Genomic DNA, 23,479 nt, shown 5'->3' with positions numbered 1-23,479 from the left:
TGCTCTTGGTCTTGGTTGTCTCTCAATCCTTTGTGATTGTCTTAGCAGTCTATTCTATTCTTAGTGATTGTAAAGAACTCAAGGTATGACAAGATTTGTCAGTGTCTGAAAGTGGGGACAGTCAGCTACCAGATTCAGACTGATTTGAACCAGACTTTCAGGCAGCAACTTTTAAAGTATGTGAATATGCCTCTTTCAGAGGAAGGACAAGGAACTGGGTGGGTGTTTCTGTCTATGTACTGAGTATTAATGATATGATAGCCAGGCAAGAAGTGTTTCTTTGTTTACTGCTTCCTCGGTCACCATAACAAATGCAATAGTAGTGAAAAAGTTTGAGATACTGTGATAATTACCAAAATGTGATACAGAGACACAAAATGAGCAAATACTGTTGGAAAAGATGGGACCATTAAACTTGTTCAACACGGGGTTGCCACAAATCTTTAGTAAAAAATGTAATATTTGGGAAGCACAACAAAGCAAAGCACAGTTGGATGAGGTATACATAGGATTGTTGCTTCACAGTTTTTTGTTTGTTTTTTGCACTTTGATTATATAGGCCCACTGTCTTCTGGCATCCAAAATTTCTTTTTTTTTTAAATATTTTATTTATTTGAGGGGGAGAGAGCACAAGCAGAGGGAGAATGAGAGGAAGAAGCAGACTCCCTGCTGAGCAGAGAACCTGATGCAGGACTTGATCCCAAGACCTAAGATCATGACCTGAGCCAAAGGCAGATGCTTCACTGACTTGAGCCCCCTAGGAACCCCTGATCCAAAATTTCTGAGAGGAGGTCTCCTATGTTATTGAGGAACCATTGTATGTGATGGTTTGCTTTTTTCTTTTTCTTTTTTTTTTTTTAATTTTTTTTTTTTTTAATTTATGATAGTCACAGAGAGAGAGAGAGGCAGAGACACAGGCAGAGGGAGAAGCAGGCCCCATGCACCGGGAGCCCGACGTGGGATTCGATCCTGGGTCTCCAGGATCGCGCCCTGGGCCAAAGGCAGGCGCTAAACCGCTGCGCCACCCAGGGATCCCGGTTTGCTTTTTTCTTGATGCTTTCAAGGTTTGTCTTTATGCGTGGCTTTTGAAAATTTGACTACATCTGGTGTGAGTCTCTTTGAGTTCATTCTGGAGTTTTTTGAATATTTTGTATTTTCATATTAGTGTCATTCATAAAATTTGGGAAGTTTTCAATCATTATTTCTTCTGGTGGTCTAGCCCTTTCTGTCTTCTGGGGACTCCTATGTTGCGTATGTTGGTTCTTTTGTTGGTGTCCCATACAATCCTTTATACTTTGTTCCTCTCTTCAGTCTTTTTTCTTTCTAGACCTCAGCCTCAATAATGTCTGTTGTCTTATCTTCAGAATCCCTGATTCCTCTGCCTGCTTACATGTGCCTTTGAATCACTCTAGTGAATTTTTATTTTAGTTACTGTGCCTTTCGGCTCCAGAATTCCTTTTTGGTTTCTTTTTAGGATTTTAAAAATCTCTTTATTGAAGTTTCCATTTGGTTCACACATCATTTTCTTAATTTTCTTCATATCCTCTAGCTTTGAGTATTTTCAGGACTGTTGTCTTAAAGTCATTGTATAATATATCTGCCATTAAGTCTTTTTCAGGGACAAATCTTGTTAAAGTTTTTTTTTTTTTTTTTTTGAAGGTCATACTTTGTTTCTTTGGGTGCCTTGTAATTTTGTTTTTGAGCACTAGACATTTTAATCTAATAAGATGGTGACTTTGGAAATCTGATTTCCCACCCCATCCCTATAGCTTGTTGTTTTAGTGGTTTTTGTTTGCTTGCTTGTTTAGCTTTGTTAATTTTTAGGCTGTGTGCTGAAGATAAGCCTGAGGTGCAAACTCAATTGTCTTCTTAGGTCTTTTCTGAGCCTTCCCTTGGGCATGTGTAGTCACTTTCAAGTTTTCCTTATATATTAGTCAATTTTGAATGTCTTAATCTTTAATGTGTGACTTAAATGGGGAAAAGCCAACAATAAGGGGGGGAGAAAAGAACAGTTGTTCTTTAACTCTCCTGGATCTCACCTCAGGTGGAGGGGAGTAACAAAGGGAAAAGCAGCAGCATCAAGGCTCTTTGTACCTTTCTGGTCAGAAGCAGCAATCAGCACAGATACCCAGTATTTGGTGGACAGAGTCTGTTTTTGCCTCTTGCTTTTCTAAAGTATGTGCACCCTGCTTCAGGAACATGTACACAGCTTTGCGCCTGTTGTTGGAGTGAGGGATACATAGCTACTACTGTGCTAAGAGCTGAAATTGCCCAAAAGTCACTGCAGTTAACTCCAAGCCTTCCCCTGGAAGTTTTAGGCCTTCAGCAGACTCCACAGGTTTACAAATTTGATCATACACATTTTGTCAGTGTAATTATTGTTTAGGTGGGGTAGTGGATTCCTGGTGCTCCCTTCTTCACCAGCTTCCCAGAATCCTAGATCATTGATTTTTAAAATCAGGTCTTTTGTAGATCTCTTTTAACAGAGAAAATTTCCTTGTGGAACTCTTAATTTTAAACAAGAAAAATTATGCTAAGTTGAATTAACAAATGATAAAACTGGGATGCCTGGGTGGCTCAGCGGTTGAGCGTCTGCCTTGAGCTCAGTGCATGATCCCAGGATCTGGGATCGAGTCCCACATCGGGCTCCCTGTGAGGAGCCTGCTTCTCCTTCTGCCTCTCTCTCCTCTCTCTCTGTGTCTCTCATGAATAAATAAAGTAAATCTTTAAAAAAATGATAAAACTACAAAGCCAATAATGCATGTAACTCCAAATCATTGAAACTCATGACATTAATTGAAGTGCAGTAATGATATTTTGCTCAAAGTAAATCATTGCTATGAGAATATGCAGTTTGTCTATTTTTGGTGTATGGTAAAATATATATAACAAAATTTATTGTTCCAGCCTTTTTTAAGTATGCAATTCAGTTGCACTAATAAGTTCTTTCACATTGTCATGCATCCAACACCACTGTCCATCTCTAGAACTTTTTCATTATCCCAAAGTGAAACTCTGTATTTAAACAATAACTCCCCATTCTTTCCTTTCTCAGCCATAGGTTCTTTTTTATGGATTCTATGTATCTATCTTTCAATGTGATACTTTAATTCTTTTATCAGTTTGCTCTGTCAGAAATACCTTGAAGTCTTCTGTGATACTTGGTATTTACTTGGCAGGAACTTATCATTTGTACATGAAGACTGCTTCTTGGTTTCATTTGTTTTCTCAGCTTGAAGTAATTTTTTTAAAAGGATTTTACTTATTTAGAGAGCACACGTGGAAGTGTAGGGAGGGGCAGAGGAAGAAGAAGAGAGAGAATCCTAAGCAGACTCCTTGCTTAGCCTCAATCACCTGACCCTGAGATCTTGACCTGAGCCAAAATCAAGAGACAGATGCTTAACTGAGCCACCCAGGCATCTCTTAAAGTAATTTTTATTTTTATTTTTATTTTTTAAAAGATTTTATTTATTCATGAGAGACTCAGAAAGAGAGAGAGAGAAGCAGAGACCTAGGCAGAGGGAGAAGCAGGCTCAATGCAGGGAGTCTGACGTGGGACTCGATCCTGGGACTCCAGGGCTGAAGGCAGGTGCTAAACTGCTGCCCCCAGTGCCACCCAGGCTGCCCCAGAGTACTCTTGATATACTTTATTTTACAGTTGTTTATAATAGGTAGAAATATAGTGATATAATTAAGTTAGCTTTGTGTTAATTTGAGATTAAAGATTACACTGTTAATAGCTACTTTGGTTTTCAGAAAAATGAGGTAGTTTTTGTGGGAAGAGAGTAAGAAAATGGAAATCGTTTAAGAAATTTGTAGTTATTAGGTAAAGTATTTGTTAGTGGTTTCTTCATTGGAGTAATTATTTACTCTATTTGCTTTTTAGAAAATCACTTCAAGAAATATATCAATCAGATTCTGAAGGATGGGCCTCTTCGAAAGATCTGCGAAGTCATCTTGAACATTTAGAATCAGAACTTCTTTTTCTAAGCACACTTACTGGTATCAATATAAGAAATTACTCTATGAAGACAGAGGACTTAACAAGCACTGAGAAGACGGAAAAGAGTAAGCATTAATTTTAATTTAGAAGTGATATTAAAGCTTACCTTATGCGTAGGAAACTGGTTGTCATGACATTAAATCAGAATTCTGCAAGGTAAGGTTACCTGGGGGGCTCAGTCAGTGTCTGACTCTTTATTTTGCCCCAGGTGGTTATGATCTCAGGGTAGTGGGATTATTCCCTGTGTTGGGCCCTGTGCTCTGTGGGGAGTCTGCTTGGGATTCTCTCTCCCCCTCTCCCCCATGGGTTCTCTCTCTTAAAAATGAATATATCTTGGGATCCCTGGGTGGCGCAGCGGTTTGGCGCCTGCCTTTGGCCCAGGGCGCGATCCTGGAGACCCGGGATCGAATCCCACGTCGGGCTCCCGGTGCATGGAGCCTGCTTCTCCCTCTGCCTGTGTCTCTGCGCCTCTCTCTCTCTCTCTCTCTCTCTCTCTCTCTCTCTGTGACTATCATAAAAAAAAAAAAAAGAATATATCTTAAAAAATAAAATTCTTTAAGGTAACTATTTGTGTGGTTGTGGTAAACTTGTTTTGTCAAGTATCTTTTTAACATCATGGTGTGCATTATACTGTTCTAAAGCTGTCTGAGGAAGATACTAAGAAAGACACAGGCTTTGTCATTGTGTCTTAATAGTCAAGTAATAGAAATAATTACTGGAAATTGAAATAAGAACAGCACCATTAATTTGTAAATCTTAGGAGTTCACCACTGATAATGAAAGCTGCCTCATCTATTGTGCTCTTAGTCTCATTGACTAAGTTTTATTGCCAAGGATCTGTGATGCACTAACTCATAAAGGGAAGCTAATTCAGCTGTGCATTGGAATGTGGGAGCTTTGGACAAGAGTATCATCTTTTAAAGAAGGTATCACTTTTAGGGGGGCCTGGGTGACTCAGTTGTTTAAGCATCTGCTTCCGACCTCAGGTTATGATCCTGGGGTCCTGGGATTGAGCCCCATATCAGGCTCCCTGCCCAGCGAGAAGTCTGCTTCTTCATCTCCCTCAGCCTCCGTCCTCCTACCCTGGCTTGTACTCTCTCTCTTTCTAATAAATAAATAAAATGTTAAGAGAAAAAATAAAGGAGTCACTTTTGGAATCGCTTCCTGATTTTTCCATTGATATAACCCCCATGACAGGGATCATAAGTTGATCCTCCAAGGGTCTTGGGTAGCTCATCTCAGTGGAAGTCTGAAATATGTACAGAAATGGGTGACAGAATTTAGGCACTTGAGATACTTGAAAGGAAGAGATGGAATACAGAGAGGATGGGAGAGTGAGGTTAGGCCAGTTATAAGTTGTATTAGTGTAGAAATCTTAGTTTTCCCACTTTGAGTCTTCCTGAGTTGACCCTCATCTGCAGAGGTACTTTGTGCTGCCTGTTCAGAATGCTTTTGAATGGACTTAATACTGAGCTTCCCCCATTGCTGACTTAGGTTTTAATTTTCATAAGTCTGCCAGCTTAGTTCTTTTCTGTGTGATATCTAGCTCTTCCATTTGATTTTCAGCTTCCGAACTTACTCTCCTTTTTCTTCTTTATCCTTGCAGAGTTGTGCTCTTCTAAGCATGCCTTTGTTAGCAAAATTAGATGATTTAAAGTCAGACTAGTGGTTATCTCTTGGGGGGTGGGTAGTATATAACCTGGCCAAGGGGATGAGGCAATTTTATGTGTATTTTTAAATTTCTGTATCTTTTATCTCAGTCGTGGTTACATAGGAAACATCTCAAAAAGTATGGAGTTGTATGCTCAGGAATAGGGCATCTTACACATTGAAGTATAAATTTTGAAAGGTAAAAGATAAATAGGTGGATTCCATTTAGTGTTTTTAACTAGAATCAGATAGTGTTGGAAAAAACCCAATCCAACAGTTATGATTCAAACTTGTGTAGGATTATAGTAGCTTGCTTGCTTCCTTCCTTTGAGTGCTCAAGTGGGGAGAGGGGCAAAGGAAGAGAGAGAATCTTTTTTTTTTTTTTTTTTGGAGGGGGGAGAGAGAATCTTAAGCAGACTCCATGCTCAGACGTGGGGCTTGATCTCCCGACCCTAAGATCATGACCTGAGCTGAAATCAAGAGTTGGAAACTCAACTGACTGAGCCACCGAGATGCCCCTATACTAGTATGTTTTACTATAATCTTTAGTATAGGGCAGCCCAGTTGGCTCAGCAGTTTAGTGCCTCCTTCAGTCCAGGGCCTGATCCTGGAGACCTGGGATCGAGTCCCACATCGGGCTCCCTGCATGGAGCCTGCTTCTCCCTCTGCTTGTGTCTCTGCCCCTCTCTCTCTCTCTCTCTCTCTCTCTCTGTGTGTGTCTCTTATGAATTAATAAATAAAAAATCTTAAAAAAATCTTTATAATTGAGAAGTTAGATTAAAAGTAACAAGTTAACTTTGCAGAAGTAAATCAGTTTGGTACATGTTTTCCAGGTATTTGCAATGTAAATACTAATATGCACTCTCATACATATACCCGTATGTATTATACATTTTTACACAAAATTAAATAATAGATATTTGAAGGAAACTTACTTGGAAATAATTTTTTTTTTTTTCTGATCAACAGGTATAAAGAAAGTTCTGCAGAAACACAGGTTATCAGGAAATTGCCACATGATTACATTTCAACTTGAATTTGAGATTCTGGAAATCCAGGTAAATGGAGTATATTGTGGTAACAGGTTCTGCTGCTGTGATTAGGCAGTTCCCACACCCCAGCCTTAAGCAGTGGCTGAGTTGAGGAGGAGTTCATGGTTCAGGGCCCTCTTGTACACTTGTGCAAAGTGATACCATTTTAACAATATAACTGCTCTGGCAATTGCATATGAAAGAGTCTTGTTGATGGTCTATGTGTTTTATTGGAAGGCAGATAGCAAGTTTCTCCTCCTCTCTCAGAGCAAGTCCCGATGTCATGGCAATAGTCCTGGATGCCCTCTGTGGTCTATGCCAGCTATCTATTATTTATTAGTTATCTCCTGGTGCTTAACAAATTTCCCCAAAATTTAATAGCTTAAAACAACAAAATGTTTATCTCACTCATTTTTCTGTGGAGCAGGTGTTTGGGAGCAGCTGAGTTGGGAGTTCCTGTTCAGAGCCTCTCATAAGGTTGTGGTCATTTGGAACCACAACCACCTGAAGACTCTTTGGGGCTGTGGCTTAGATTCCAAGATAGTTTGTGGTTATTCTAAGTTATACAGGACTGCTAAGACACAACACAGGAACAAAATACTTGTCTGAGAACATCTGTACTGGCTAAGACTTTGCATAAAATCAGAAAGCAGACAGAATGATAATGTGCAGCGTATGTCCAGAGTTGGGCAGAACAGGGTCAGAAACCTTCAAAATATGGCTCTAAAAAGAGTGAGATCCAGACATGATTTCAAGAATTGACTTGGCCTAGGCACAAACTTTGATAGCAGAAAACAGTTCAACCATTTGGTTTTGTGAACTCGGCCTACTTGGAGTATGTGTAAAAGAGACACACAGGGACAGGCAGGCAGGCTCTCTTGGCCTCAACTTACTGGATAACCAAAGCAGATGTAGACCAGTTGGCATAACCCAAGTCCTACAGACAAGATGCTTGCTTACATTCATAGTCATGTGCTAGAATTCCTGATCCTTGTCCTCAGCCACAAAAACAGCCCTAAAGGGATCCCTGGGTGGCGCAGCGGTTTAGTGCCTGCCTTTGGCCCAGGGCGCGATCCTGGAGACCCGGGATCGAATCCCACGTCGGGCTCCCGGTGCATGGAGCCTGCTTCTCTCTCTGCCTATGTCTCTGCCTATCTCTCTCTCTCTCTCTCTCTCTCTCTGTGACTATCATAAATAAATAAAAATTAAAAAAAAATAAAGGCAAATTATCATTTAAAAAAAAAAACCCTAAATTTTAAGGTGTCAGCCCCCTCAACTGGCCAAGAGTGCTTACTTTCAGTTATCTGGGCTGTCCCTATCCCTGGTTGCCACCTCTGGCCCTAGCAGACTGAGAAGGGGCTGATGACGGAGCTCCCAACTTGCTCCCACCTCAGCAGTATTCCCCCTTTATCACTGCTGAAGTGACTAAGAACATTCATAGTGTACCATTGCCAAAGCTGGTTGAGCAGGATATGACACAGGGCATGGGTGATGAGTGGCCTTAGGGGAGGTAAACATTTCCAGGTTGTCACCAGGCCTTAGGACCATGTAGGGTCACCAAGGTGAAATTACTATTCTGCATTACCTCAAAGATCATCTGTCAAAGACTGAAATAGAATGTGGATGCAAATGGATTGATCTCATTTGGGATAGAGTCTGTGCCAGGACCCCCATGCTTCTCTTTTGGGTTCCCCAGGAACTCCTGGATGTTGTCCCATTGCAAAGGGTTGCATAGTTATACCAGCTGAATTTTTTCTCTGTGGTGCTAATGTGATCTTAAAGTCAGAATGGTGATATACCACATACTCCCCTGCATTCTAGCCTCCATTAATGAGTTGGGCCTACAGTCCATGTCAGGTTGGTGGAATCATAGGCCCAAGGTCCATCTCCATGTCTGAGAAATCTGTACTGACAGTGTAGACATTTCCCGGGAGACTTCTCAGGAGCATCCTAGTAGCCTTGGGGTCCTGTGGACTATATTTGCTATTGGTGTTTATCTTTTACAGTTGTTCCATGGGTTATCTGGAGAGTAGCTAGACTGTTGGCAAAACTAGGCTCATCCTTGGGAAGCTTGTCCATAAGTCCAGCTGAAAAGAGGTTAGTCCTCTGAAATTGAGGTGAACCAGCTGCTCAGTAGAGCTATACATTCCAGAATGGATTGTCCCCAAAGATTGACTAGCCTGTTCATTAGTGAGGCTATGATCTAAGAGATAAAATAGACTGCAGTTTTTAAACTTCATTTTGTTTAAGTTGCATATTTTGCTTACCTTAAGCCTCTGAATGAAAATATCCGTGGTAGTTTGGTCCCATTATGAGTCAGCTCAAGGATGACATCACAATTTGGGGATATATTTTGTACTATGATGTGCTACATTGGCATTCTCATCATGAATTGGCACTGGGCAACTTCTGTAGTGATCTGGCTTGCCAGTCCTGTGTGGCTACGTGAGGCAATACACACAAGACTGGAGCCTTGTGGGCTTTGCTGCAGTGACCATGTTCCCTGCCTTCTACCGGGCAATGGTGGCATCACTCCATACCTAATGTCGTTATTAATAGTATATTGAGCTTAATATTATGATCTCATACCACCAAAGCATGATTGAAAAATTTGTGACCATTTAGTAATGGCTTAAAGGTATACTACCATTTCACATGCTAAATAAGAATTAGTTGAGTTGCATACAACAAAAAACTTAAAGGTAGATCAAAGTATTAGAAGTACTAGAGGTTTCTCTGTTGCTTACACAAAATTATAAGCTAAGTTTTCAAGAACTGGTATGGTGACTTTATGAGTTTCAGGCTCTGCCATTACCCATGTGGCTTCCAAATCATGGTGTGATGATCACTTCAGGTGTTGGGGAGGGAGAAGGGCAAACAAGGGCTTATCTTTTCTGTTGAAGGATACTTTCTAGAAGTTGCAACATCCATCATTTCACCTGCATTCTATTGGCCAATAATGTATCAAGGGAGCCTGGAAATTCAGTTTGCATTATACATGGCCTTGAGAACAGTGAAAAATTGGTGCAAGAAAGAAGTATAAGTATTGGGAACTTTCTGTCCAATGTGCTTTGGGGTATGCAGGGAAAAAAAAAATCTACAAGAGGAACAGTTGATATTCTTTGATAGACAAAGAGTACAGGAACTGGTAAATCTCTAAAATACTGGTAAGTTGTTATTCACATTTCAAAATAATAGGAATCTTTGAACTGCTCAGTTTTACTGAATTTGCTGCAGACTTTCCCTGGCTATATGTTAAAAACACTTGGTGTCTCTCTTCCAATTTTATGATTTTTCTTGAGAAACAGATTGCTAAGTAAGATGTTGCAAATAGGTCAGCCCGGGTGGCTCAGTGGTTTAGCGCCACTTTCAGCCCAGGGCCTGATCCTGGAGACCTGGGATCGAGTCCCACATCGGGCTCCCTGCATGGAGCCTCCTTCTCCCTCTGCCTTGTGTCTCTGCCTCTCTCTCTCTCCCTCTGTGTCTCTCATGAATAAATAAATGAAATCTTAAAAAAAAAAAAAAAAAAGAAAAAAGAAGAAGATGTTTCAAATAAACAACTCTCGAGTAAGGAAGGTTTTAGGATTAAGTCACATATGGGACTCCTGGGCTTTTCTGGAGAAGTAGGAAACGAGGGACTATCTATATTTCTTTGTCTCTTGGAATTCAAATGTAATGAGCTGATGAGAATTTTTAAAAACTTAGTACGTAAAGGCAAATCCTCACATATTCTAGGCTTATTACTTGTGTAAATATGCCTTTAGAGTAGTAGAGTTTCTAGGTCATAGGAGATATACATGTAAATCCTGGTATTACCAAAATGCCTTCTAAAATGGCTTTACTGTTTTACACACTGGGCAGATTTTTATAGTTGAGACTAATAGGGAAAAAAGTGAAGATACAATCTTCTGTGATCCTAAACATTTTTTTAAAACAGAATTTCCACTAGAGGGAGATGTTTAACCACCAGAAAATTTTATCATTTAGGTTAGTTTTTAATTATCCTGCTTAGAAAATATTGTTTAAATAAAATCACAGTAATACAATGTGAGAACCATAAGTGACCTTATAGACTATTAACCCCAACCCCCTTATTTTATAGGGAAATACATCAAGGCAGCTTGAATGATTATCCATCTTGTCGCAGCTGTTATTATCAGAGGTCACTGGAATATACAATTCCATTCTCTGGATATACTGTCTGGTGTGAGAACATCAGAATTAACATGTGTCAGTGTTTAAACTCCATGCAGTATAATAAATTAGTTCAATGTCCGTTTGTAGGGAAAATGGCTAAGAATGTTTTTATAACTACTCTTCCTGAAACCCAGTAAAACAGAATGATTCCAAAGTAGAGAATTTTTTTTTAAGATTTTATTTATTCGAGAGAGAGAGAGAGAGGCACGAGACATAGGCAGAGGGAGAAAGCAGGCTCCATGCAGGGAGCCTGATGTGGAGCTTGACTTGGGTCTCCAGGATCAGGCTGTGGGCTGAAGGCGACACTATACTGCTGAGCCACCCAGGCTGCCTGAGAAATTTTTAATTAATATCTGGTCTTGGCACATCCTCAACTACCAGAACTATTAAAAATAGAGATTCTTGGGTGGCTCAGTTGTTTGAGCATCCAGCTCTTCATTTCAGCTCAGATCATGATCTCATAGTTGTGGGATTGGGCCCTGCATTAGGTTCCATGCTCAGCATTGAGTCTATTAGTCCCTCTCCCTCTGCTGTTGCCCACCGCAAGCTCTCTCTCTCTCTCAAAAAAAAAATCATAAATAAATAAAATAGGCTCCTTGCATAATGATAAAGATTTGAGAGACAATCAAGAGCTAGGGCAATATTGAACGATAAGTTTCATCTTCTGTGTAAGGCCAACCATACAAGACTGGGAGAAGCAGTTGTTTCATGTGATGCCTAGAAAACCATGTAGAAAGTCAAGGAAAGGGGAACCTGGGTGGCTCAGTTAATTAAGCATCTGCCTTCAGCTCAGGTCTAGGTCTCAGGGCCTTGGGATTGAGCCCCATGTCGGGCTCCCTGCTCAGTGGGGAGTGTGCTTCTGTCTCCCTCTGCCCCTCCCCACTGCTCATTCTTTCTCTCTCTCTCAGATTTAAAAAAAAAAAAAATGAAGAAACAAAGGAATTATATTCCAAACTAAGAAGAAGATAAAACTTTAGAAAAAACCTTGATCAAATGGAGATAATAATTTACAGAAAGGAGATTAAAGTAACAATCAGAATGATGCTCACTGCACTTGGGAGAAGAATGGGTGAACACAGTGAGAACTTCAAAGAGGGGAGAAAAAAAAGCATTCAAAACAGAAACGACAATTGAATATAGTAACTGCACTGAAAAATACAGTAGAGGGGTTCAACATCAGACTAAATTAAATAGATGAAAGGATCAGTGAACTGGAATACAGGGCAGAGGAACAGACCCAATCAGAGAAGCAAAAAGAAATAAGAATAAATAAAGGAAAGATAGCTTAAGGGTCTTATGGGACAAGATCAAGTGAACTGACATTGGCATTATAGGAATCTCAGAAGAAAGAAAAAGGGGCAGAAAATTTATGTGAAGAAATAACCAGCAGAAACTTCTCTAACTTTGAGAGAGAAACAAACATCCAGACCCAGGAATCCCAAAAAGTTCCAAAGAAGATGAACTTAAAAGAGACCAAGGCACATTATTATTAATATGTCAAAAGTTAAAAAAGGAGGGAATCTTAAAGCAACAAGAGAAAAGCAGTTTGTTAATAACAAAGGAACCCCCTCATTAGACTTTTAGCAGATTTTTCAGTGGAAATGTTTCAGGCCAGGAGGGAGTACCACAGTTTATTCAAAGTTCTGAAAAAGAAAAATTCCCAATCAGGAATACTTTCCCTTACAAAGTCATTCAGATTGAAGGAGAGAGAAAGGTTTTCCTGATAGACAAAACCTAGAGCTGACCACTAAACTGACCTTAATAAGAAATGTTAAAGGGACTACTTCATTAAGCTGAAAAGAAAGGGTCCTTATTAGTGCATGGAAACATGAAAGTATGAATCTCCTGGTAAAGGCAAATCTATAGTAAAAGTAGTGAGTTAATCACTTACATATCTAGTGTGAAAGTTAAAAAAAAAAAAGGTGGAAATACATAATTAGTTAAGGGATACTCATGATAAAAAGATGTAAACTTATTTGGATAAGTAAAAATGTAGAGCTTTATTATGTGTTCAAACTTAAGTTGTTATCAACTTAGACTTATAAATACAAGTTATATGTAAGTAACCACAAACCATTAACCTGTAGTAGATATCCAAAAGATAATGGGAAAATGATCTAAGTGTGCCACTAAAGAAAGTCAAGCCACAAGATAAGAGAGTAAGAGAAGAAGAAAGGAACTGAGAAACTGTAAAACAGCCAGAAAATAACAAAATGACGGTAAGTACTTACCTATTAATTACTTTAAATGTAGAGTGACTAAATTCTCTAATCAAAAGATGTAGAGTGGCTATATAAATTAAAAAAAAACAAGACCCATCTATACATTGCCTACAAGAGACTCATTTCAGTCCTAAGGGCAAACATACACTGAAAGTAAAGGGATAGATGGAAAAAGATATTCATGTATATGGAAACCAAAAGAAAGTTGGGATAGCTATACTTACGTCAGACAAAATAGCTTTATTTTAAAATTCATAAGAAACAAAGAAGAGTGTTATATAATAACAAAGGGGTTAATAAACATGAGGATAAAACATTTGTAAATATTTGTGCACCCAAAATAGGAGCACCTAAATATATGGCAAATATTAACAGACCTAATGTGAGAAATGGACAGCAGTACAGTAATAGTAGCGGACCTTAGTACTCCGCTTACATCAATGGGTAGATCATCTAGATAGAAAATCAGTAGGGAAACCTGGGCTTTAAATGACAGGTTAGGGATCCCTGGGTGGCACAGCGGTTTGGCGCCTGCCTTTGGCCCAGGGCGCGATCCTGGAGACCCGGGATCGAAACCCACATCGGGCTCCCGGTGCATGGAGCCTGCTTCTCCCTCTGCCTGTGTCTCTGCCTCTCTCTCTCTCTCTCCATGACTATCATAAATAAATTAAAAAAAAAAAATAAATGACAGGTTAGACCAGATGGACTTAACATACACATACAGAACATTCTATTCACAAACAACAGAATACATTCTTCTCAAGTGCACATGGAATGTTCTCCAGGATAGATTATATGTTCTGTCACAAAACAAGTCTCAACAATTTAAGATGATTAATAGCAAGTATCTTTTCTGACCATAGTTGCAAGAACAAAACTGGAAACTTCACAAATGTGTGGAGATTAAACAACATGCTATGAAAAAATTTACAGGTTAACTAAGTAAATGAGAAATAATACCTTGAGACAAGGGGAAATAAAAGTACAACATAGCAAAGTTATAGGATACAGCAAAAGAAATTCTAAGAGGGAAGTTCATAGCTATGAATTTATACTTCAAGAACAAAAATTTTAGACAACCTACCTTAATAGCTCAGTGGCCTAGAAAATAAGAACAAATGGAGCCCAAGTTGGAAGGAAATAATAAAGCTTAAAGCAGAAATAAATGAGTCTAAAAAGGCAGTAGAAAGGACAAATGAAACTAAGAGCAAGTTCTTTGAAAGATAAACAAAAATAGGCAAACCTTTGGTTAGACTCACCAAGTAAAAAGAGAACTCGATCACAAGTGAAAGAGATGTTAAAGCTGAAACCACAAAAATAGAAAGGAAAATATGAAAATAATACAATGATATGCCAGCAAATTGAACAATCTAAAAGAAATGGATCAATTCCCGGAAACCTATAACCCCCAAGACTGAGTTAAAAAGCAATAATCTGAAGAGACTGATTACTGGTAAGATTAAATCAGGAATTGAAAACCTTCCAACAAACAAAAGTTCAAGACCAGAAAGGTTTACTGGTGAATTCTACTAAACATTCAAAGAAAAATTAATATCAAACTTTCTCTAATACAAGAAAAAAGAGGGAAGGCTCATGAATTCATTTTAGGAGCCCTGCATTACCCTGATACAAAATCAGACAAGGCCCACAAGAAAATAAAATTACTTGCCAATATCTGCAATGAACCTAAATGCAAAACCCTCAACAAAATATTACCAAACTGAATTCAACAGTATGTTAAAAGGATCATACATCTTGGTTAAGTGGGGTTAATTCCAAGGTGCAAAAATGATTTAATAATTGCAGTAATCAATGTGATATATCACATGAACAAAATGAAGAATAGAAATCACATGATCATCTCAATAGAGACAGAAAAGACATTTTACAAAAATCAAACATCCCTTTTTTATGTAAACTCCCAGGAAATTAGGTATAGAGGGAACATACTGCAACATAATAAAGGCGTATACTAGAAACCCACATCATAGTCAGTAGTGAAGAGATGAAAGCTTTTCCTCTGAGGTCAGAAACAGGACAGGGATGCTTACCCACGCCACTTTTATTCAATATAGTATTGGAAATCCTAGCCAGAGCAGTTAGGGAAGAAACAGGAGTAAAAGGAATTCACATTGGAAAGGAAGAAGTAAAATTGTCACTATTTGAAGATGACATGGTACTCTCTCTATATATAAATCTCTAAAAAATCCAGCAAGAAATTATTAGAACTAATAAATGAATTCAGTAAAATTGTAAGATACAAAATCAATACAAAAATCTGTTGTTTCTGTACACTAATAATAACCTATGAGGAAGAAAAATTAAAAAACAATTGCATCAAAAAGATTGAAACATCTAGAGATACACATGACCAAGGAGATCAAAGACCTGAAAACTATTAAGACACTGATGAGAGAAATTAAGAAGACACAAATAAGTGGGAAGATAGTCTGTGCTCATGGATTGGGAGAATTAATATTTTTTAAATGTCCATGGTACTGAAAGGAATCTATGAATTCAAGTCCGATCTCTGTCAAAATTCCAGTGGGAGTTTTCGCAAAAATAGAAAATATAATTCTAAAATGGGTATGGAACCACAGAAGATCCCTAATAGCCAATGAAACCTTGTGAAAGAACAAACCTGGTAGCGTGATGCTTCCTGATTTCAAGTTGTATTACAAAGCTGTAGTAATCAAAACAGTATGGTATTGACATGAAAAGATTAATAGAATTGAGAACCCAGAAGTAAACCCACACTTATGTGGTAAATTAATTTGATAGTCAAAAACATACACTGGGGAAAGGACTGCTAAATGGTGTTCAGAAACCTGGACAGAGGGATCCCTGGGTGGCGCAGCGGTTTGGCGCCTGCCTTTGGCCCAGGGCGCGATCCTGGAGACCCGGGATGGAATCCCACGTCGGGCTCCCGGTGCATGGAGCCTGCTTCTCCCTCTGCCTGTGTCTCTGCCTCTCTCTCTCTCTCTGTATGACTATCATAAAAAAAAAACAAAAAACCCCGACAGACACATGTAAAAGAGTGAGACTGGAACACTGCCTTAGAACATAGACAAAACTGAACTCAAGATGGGTTAAAGGCTTGAATGTAAGATTGGAAACCATAAATATCCTAGGAGAAAACGTAGGTGGTGAGCTCCTTGACGTACCCTGGTGTGGATTTTTTTGTTTGATACCAAAAGCCAAAACAACAAAAGCAAAAATCAACAAGTAGGACATCAGACCAAAACATTTCCCTACAGCAAAGGAAACCATCAACAGAATGAAAAGTCAGCCTACCAAATGGGAGAAAATATTGCCACTTCATTTGTTGGGGTTGGGGTTGATACCCAAAATCTGTAAAGAACTATAACTCGGCATCTGGGTGTCTCAGTGGTTGAGCTTCTCTCTTTGACACAGGGCATGATCCCAGGGTCCTTGGATCAAGGCCCACGTCGGGCTTCCTGCAGGGAACCTGCTTCTCCCTCTGCCTGTTTCTTTGCCTCTCTCTCTGTCTCTCTCTGTCTCTCTCTGTCTCATGAATAAATAAATAAAATCTTTAAAAAAAAACCTCACATAACTCAATTACAGAATAACTAGTTTGCTTTAAAAATGAGCAGAGAAAAAGAAAAAAATTAAAAATAAAAATGAGCAGAGAAAAAGAAAAAATTAAATAAAAATGAGCAGAGGATCTGAATAGACATTTTTCAAAGAAGACCTACAGATGGCCAAACAGATATGTGAAAACATGAAAAAGTCAAGGAATGGAAATCGGTACTACAATGAAATATCACCACATACCTATTAGGATGGCTATTATCAAGAAGACAAGAAATAAAAAGTAATGGCCAGGATGGAAAGGGAAGCCTTATGTACTGTTGGTGGGAATGTAAGTTCATGTGGTCAGTATGGAAAAGAGTATGGAGGTTCTTTCAGAGGTTAAAAATAGAACTACCACATGATCCAGCAGTTCCACTTCCAGGTATTTATCTGAAGGAAAAAAAAAAAAAACACTAAAAAAGATATCTGTACTCTCATGCTCATTGCATTATTTACAGTAGCCAAGATATGGAAACAACCCAAGTATCCATACACAGATGAATGAGTAGAGAAAATGTGATACATATATTGAAATATTATTCATTTATTAAAAAGAATGGAGGGGTTCCTGGGTGTCTCAGTTAAGCATCTACCTTCAGCTCAGGTCATGAATCCAGGATCATGAGATCCAGCCCCACGTTGGGCCCCCTGCTCAGCAGGGAGGCTGCTTCTCCCTCTCACTTTGCTTCTCCCCTCCCAGCTTATGTACACAGATGTATGCATGTGTGCACACACACGCTCTCTGAGATAAATAAAAATCTTGAAAAACAATAAAACCTTGCCATTTGTGATAACCTAGATGGACTTTAAGAGCATTGTGCAAAGTGAAATAAGTTAGGAAAAGACAAATACCATATGATCTCACTTATATGTAGAATCTAAGAAAGCCAAAAACATAAAAAAAATGACAAAGCTCAAAGATAAAGAGATCAGATTCATGGTTGCCAGAGGCCGGGTACTGGGGTTGTGTGCAATGTGGGTGAAGGGACTGAAAAGGTGCAAAATTTTAGCTTTAAATTAGTCATGGGGACGCATGGCAACTGTAGTTAATACTTAATTGCTTATTTCAAAATTGCTAAGTTGATTAAACCTTAAAACTTCATTTAACAAAAAATTTGTGGTGTGCCTGGCTGGCTCAGTCAGTGGAGCATGAGACTGTTGGTCTTTGGGTTATAAATTCAAGCCCCATGTTGGGTGTAGAGATTATTTAAAAATAAAATCTTACAAAAAAATTGTAAGTATTGTGATGAATGTTAATTAGACTTTGGTGAACATTTTGCAATATATACATATACTGAGTTATTATGTTGTATACCTGAAATATATTCTTTGTCAGTTATACATTAGTAAAAAATAATATAATCCCATATCACAGGCTCTAAGGAAAATGTACCTGATATATTGACATTCAAACCCAAATGAAAAAAAGCATTGATGTCTGATGCAGTGTGCTAAATTTATTAGCAGTATAAATTATGGAAAGTTAATAGGATCTTTTCCTGATGTCTGTACCCACAATTCTTAAGTTTTAGAGAAGAATGAGAACTATAGACTTAAGTTGACTGGCTTTTTTCACTTAAGGTGATTGATGTTTTCAGGGTTTGTTCATGTAGATATCATTACTTCATTCTTTTCATTTTGTGATTGAATAATATTCCATAGTGTGGATATATGACAATTTTGTTACTCATTTATAAGTTGATGGGCATTTGGGCTGTTTTCATCTTTTGGATATTAATGTTGCTGTAATCATTCATGTGTAAGTGTATAAGAAGGCATATATTTTCATTTGGCTGTATATCTAAGAATAGAATAGAATTACTGGGTCAAATGGAATGACCTGATGATGACTAATGATGTTAGAAATTATTTCAGTTGCTGTCTGCCCATTTGTACTTCTTTGAAGATATATCTATTTGAGGTCTTTTGCCCAGTTTTTAATTGGGTTGTCATTTTATTTTGAGTTGTAAGAGTGTCTATAGAATTTGTTTTTGATTAGATATAGTGGTAGATGCACACAGACAGCCAGTCTACCTAAACTGTAGCTGTTCCTAACAGTTTCCACTGTATCTTCAGGCAGCTGAAAAACTAAACAAAGATATCAGTTTCTATTTCTCCAGCCGCTAAAAGTACAGAGACCAGTCAGAGAGTGCCCAAATGGGAAGTGTCAAGAAGTGTCCACTGATTTTGTTCTTAGGAAATACTGAAGGTTGCTAGATCTATTCCCATGAACACATAGTAGCCCCAGACAAGAGCGCAAATGTGGTGCCAAGTGTTTTTAATCTTCGTTTAGGAGTTATGCAAACATACTGTCATGTAATGAATAATAAGGAAGTGAAGATAAGTTCATTTTGAAAGAATCCAGGAAATACAGGAACACACTCTATAAACCTGCTCTTACTATCAGATGAAAACATGTAAAGAAAATTGAATAGGAGGAAAGAGAGCTGAGAGAAAGAAAGAAGCAGCAGCTGATTATTGTGCTGAGAACTACTTTGGAAATAACCAGGAGGTGTATATAGAGGACAATCTTGAAAAATCACCTGCAAGAGCAACTGAAAAGAATCATCTGGAAGACCATGAAGAGTCAATATGATTTTTATGAAAACAGGAATAGAAACAAGATAGGCAACTATAAATTTTTTTTTTTTTTAATTTATGATAGTCACACACACAGAGAGAGAGGCAGAGACACAGGCAGAGGGAGAAGCAGGCTCCATGCACCGGGAGCCCGACGTGGGATTCGATCCTGGGTCTCCAGGATCGCGCCCTGGGCCAAAGGCAGGCGCTAAACCGCTGTGCCACCCAGGGATCCCTCGTTTGAGTTTTTAATTCATGTATTTTACTTTAGTTCTTTTCAGTTTTCATTTCCCATTGTCATGTTTATAGTAAAAAATCTTCATTCGTTTATTTTTTCTTTTTTAGTTATAAAGTCATTTGTATATAAATATTGAGTTTTTTATGTGATTATATTTGCTTATGTTTTTTTCTATTTGCTTAGAAAGTTCTTTACTCAGTAATCAGTTAAATGTCTGTATTTTCTGCTAATATTTATGGTCTTAGTGTTTACATTTAAGTAAGTAATTAATTTGGAGTTCATTTTGGTTTTTGGTCTGGAGTAAAGATCTGATTTTATTTTTTTTTAACAAATAACCAATAATTTCCATGCCTTTTCTTGATTACCTTTCCTATTGCCTGATGGCATTTCATTTTGCATGTTTTAAAACTATTTTTGTCTTTATATTTTATTTAAATGTTTACTACGTTCTGATATATAAACTTTTTTTATTTTAGAATAAGGAGAGTTTGTCTTCTGTTATTACTGACCTCAACATAATAATGGAGCCCAGCGAATATTCAGAATTAAGTGAATTTGTGTCTAGGTAAGATATTGTAAATTTTTATTTTTTTAGGCATTGTTTTCACTCTACAGTTTTAAGTTTACCCTTTCTTTTTTTGATAAGTAAATATCAAAATGTCTCTGAAAGTATAACATTATAATGGCTTATATTTATTTCATATATATGGCTTATATATTAAGCCCATAGTCTCTATATCCTTTTTTCATTCAATGAAAATGTGTTACAGATTAACTGTGTGCTTGGCATTAAAATGTGAGGAAGAACAGATAAAATCTTTGATACATGTGGAGTTTATAGCCTATTGGTGAAGTTGTAAGGTAAATAATGGTAGAAATCTAAAATTGTGGCTGTGCTCAGTGCTGCTGAGAAGAGTTACATAATGTTAATGAAGCCTGCATCAGGAATCTGACTTTTGTGGAGAATACAGACAGCATCATTTCCTGAAAATTGAGCCAACATCTGAAAAATGTGTAGGTGTAAACTAACAAAGAGGTCCTCGACACAATAGTTGTGTGTAGGCACTGTGCAAGGAGGGAGCATGCTGTCAGTGAGCAACTGACAGGAGGTGAGAGTGACTGGGCAGGGTGCCAGCTGGGGCGTGCTCTGACATGAGGCCTGCCGAGTACGTGAGACCCTAGGAGATGGAGCCCCAGAGTTTTCTGCCAGTGGGTAGAAGTTAAAGCCTTGCGCTCGAGGAATGAGATTGCCTATGGAGAGAATAGAGAGAAATAGGGGACCGTGTGGAATTCTGACTGTACTGTGCTGAAGGAAGAGAGGGTCCAGTAGAGAAACTGGACTAGGAACAACCGTATGAGAGTTGGGAGGAAAACCAGGAATGTGGTGTTGACGACTGACAACTGGAGTGGCAGTTTTTCTTCCACATCTTTGAAGATACTCCTTCCATGTCTTCTGGATTACATAGGTCATGACAAGAAGTCTGCTGTAATTGTTAATTTTGTCTTTTGGGACTTGAAACCTTTTAATGTTTTTCCACAGTTTGTGTTATTTCTAGGGTGTGTTAGTGTGAAAATTCTAAACCACATCTTTTCAAATACTTCTTCTGTTTTCTATTCTTCAGCAGTGCTCATTGCACATATATCAGGGCATTTGGTATATTGTCTCAGTTTGAATGCTTTGTTCTATTTCTTTTACTCTTTCTTTTTTCTTTGCATTTATTTCAGTTTGGATAATTTCTATTACTCTATCTTTGAGTTCACAGATTCTTTCCTTAGCTGAAGTCCCACCTGCCAGTGAGCCCATTGAAATAATTCTTCACCTCTAATATCATGTTTTTAAAGATTTATTTATTTTTCATGAGAGACAGAGAGAGAGGCAGAGACACAGGCAGAGGGAGAAGCAGGCTCCTTCTGAGCCCAGTGTGGGACTGGATCCCTGAGCTTCAGTATCATGCCCTGAACCTAAGGCAGACAGACACTCAACCTCTGAGCCACCCAGGCATCCCACTGAGCCACCCAGGTGTCCCTAATGTTATGTTTTTAAGATTTTATTTTATTTATTCATGAGAGACAGAGGCAGAGAAACACAGGCAGAGGGAGAAGCAGGCTTCCTGCAGGGAGCCCAATGTGGGACTCGATCCCGGGTCTCCGAGATCATACCCTGGGCTGAAGGCAGACACTCAGCCGCTGAGCCATCCAGGTGTCCCTCATTTAATTTTTAATTTCTCTCTCTCTACTGAAATTCCCCACTTGTTGATACATTTGTACAACTTTTCCACTAGGTCTTTTAACATATTGATCATAGCTATTTTTTCTTTAGTGTTTCATTTTGCAAGTTTTCATATCTATGTAAAAATAATAGTATAAGTAACCTGTAGCTGCACACCTTCAACAATTATCAATATCTTACCAATCTTATTTCATATCTTGGCACACACATTTTTAAAGTTTTAATTTTGAAATAATTATAGATTCACAGGAAGTTATTAAACATTTTTTTCAAGGAGATTCTACATATCCTTCATCGAGCCTCTGACAATGGTTATGTCTCATGTCATTAAAGTATATCCACACGTCCAGAAAATTGACATTAAAAAAAAAAAAAGAAAAGAAAATTGACATTAGTAAAACCCATAGAGCTTTTTCAGGTTTTACTATTTTTATAAACACTTATGTATGTGTGTGTGTTCTATGCAATTTTATCACTTCTGTAGCTTTGTAAATCCACCACAACATTCAAGATACAATACTATTTCATATGTCTTTGTACTAGATCCTTTTCCCTCCCTCATTTTTAAAATTATGGTAAAATACATATAACTACCTTCTAACCATTTTTAAGGGTACAGTTCAGTAGTGTTAAATACATTCAGGATTTTTTTTTTTTTAAGATTTTATTTATTTATCTAAGAGAGCACAAGTGGGGAGAGAGAGAAGTGCTGAGCAGGAAGCCTGATGCAGGACTCGATCCCAGGATCCTCTGGGATCATGACCTGAAGGTAGACAATGAACCACCCAGGCACCCCCAGAATGTATTTAACTGTGTGTGCACCATGATCTATCTTCATAACCCTTTCATCTTGTAAAACTGAAACTCAATATGCATCAGTCACTTCCCATCTTCCTCTCCACTCAGCCCCTGGCACCTTCCATTCTTATTTTTGTCTTTTTGACTTTTGATCAAGGTTATTTTAATATCCCTGTCTGATAGTGCCAACGTCTGGGTCATCTTTGAACCTGATTCTGCTGAATCTGGATTTTTTTTTTTCCTGAATTTTTGTATGTTATGATCTTTTCTTTTCTTTTCTTTTCTTTTCTTTTCTTTTCTTTTCTTTCTTTTCTTTTCTTTTCTTTCTTCCTTTCTTTCTTTTCTTTTCTTTTCTTTCTTCCTTTCTTTCTTCCTTTCTTTTCTTTCTTTCTTTTCTTCTTTCTTTTCTTTCTTTCTTTCTTTCTTTCTTTCTTTCTTTCTTTCTTCTTTCTTTCTTTCTTTCTTTCTTTCTTTCTTTCTTTCTTTCTTTCTTTCTTTCTTTCTTTCTTTCTTTCTTATTTTATTTACTTTTTCATGAGAAACAAAGAGAGGCAGAGACATAGAGGAAGAAGCAGGCTCCCTGAGGGGAGCCTGATGTGGGACTTGATTCTGGAACTCCGGGATCATGACCTGAGCTGAAGGCAGATGCTCAACCACTGAGCCACCCAGGCATCCCTCTTTCTTTTTTTTTTTTAATTGTATAATGGACATTATCTGTGGAAAACAGAGACTCAAGCAAATAGTGTTTATGTTGAGAAGTGGACACATTTCTTTTATCATGCTGTTAGTGTGAGGTTAATCAAAGGTTTTCAGCAGTTGAGCTGTGTTTGAGATTTTGATTGTTTTCCATTGTCTTCAGGCTCCATATCACCGCAGGTTTCAAATTCTTCCAGCTGTGGATGCAAATTCAAGTTCAGTTCTTCCTTATGCTTAGAA

At 38.1% G+C, this 23,479-nt stretch overlaps 1 protein-coding gene across 3 annotated transcripts in view; it reads left to right on the top strand.

Annotated features, from left to right (window-relative positions):
* The window catches only part of CENPP (centromere protein P), a 218,957-nt gene that overhangs the window by 11,840 nt on the left and 183,638 nt on the right, over window positions 1-23,479 (top strand). For all 3 annotated transcript variants that reach the window (XM_055309633.1, XM_055309634.1, XM_055309632.1), the window contains exons 2-4: window positions 3,887-4,068; window positions 6,623-6,711; window positions 19,992-20,080. In XM_055309633.1, the coding sequence (XP_055165608.1) occupies window positions 3,887-4,068; window positions 6,623-6,711; window positions 19,992-20,080 (360 nt within the window). The remainder of the gene's footprint in view (window positions 1-3,886; window positions 4,069-6,622; window positions 6,712-19,991; window positions 20,081-23,479) is intronic.

Source organism: Nyctereutes procyonoides, unplaced genomic scaffold (genome assembly GCF_905146905.1).
Source record: "Nyctereutes procyonoides isolate TBG_1078 unplaced genomic scaffold, NYPRO_anot_genome, whole genome shotgun sequence".
NCBI classification, from domain to species: domain Eukaryota; kingdom Metazoa; phylum Chordata; class Mammalia; order Carnivora; family Canidae; genus Nyctereutes; species Nyctereutes procyonoides.
Note: the sequence above shows the minus strand (reverse complement) of the source record. Positions and strands in the feature narration are given on the sequence as shown.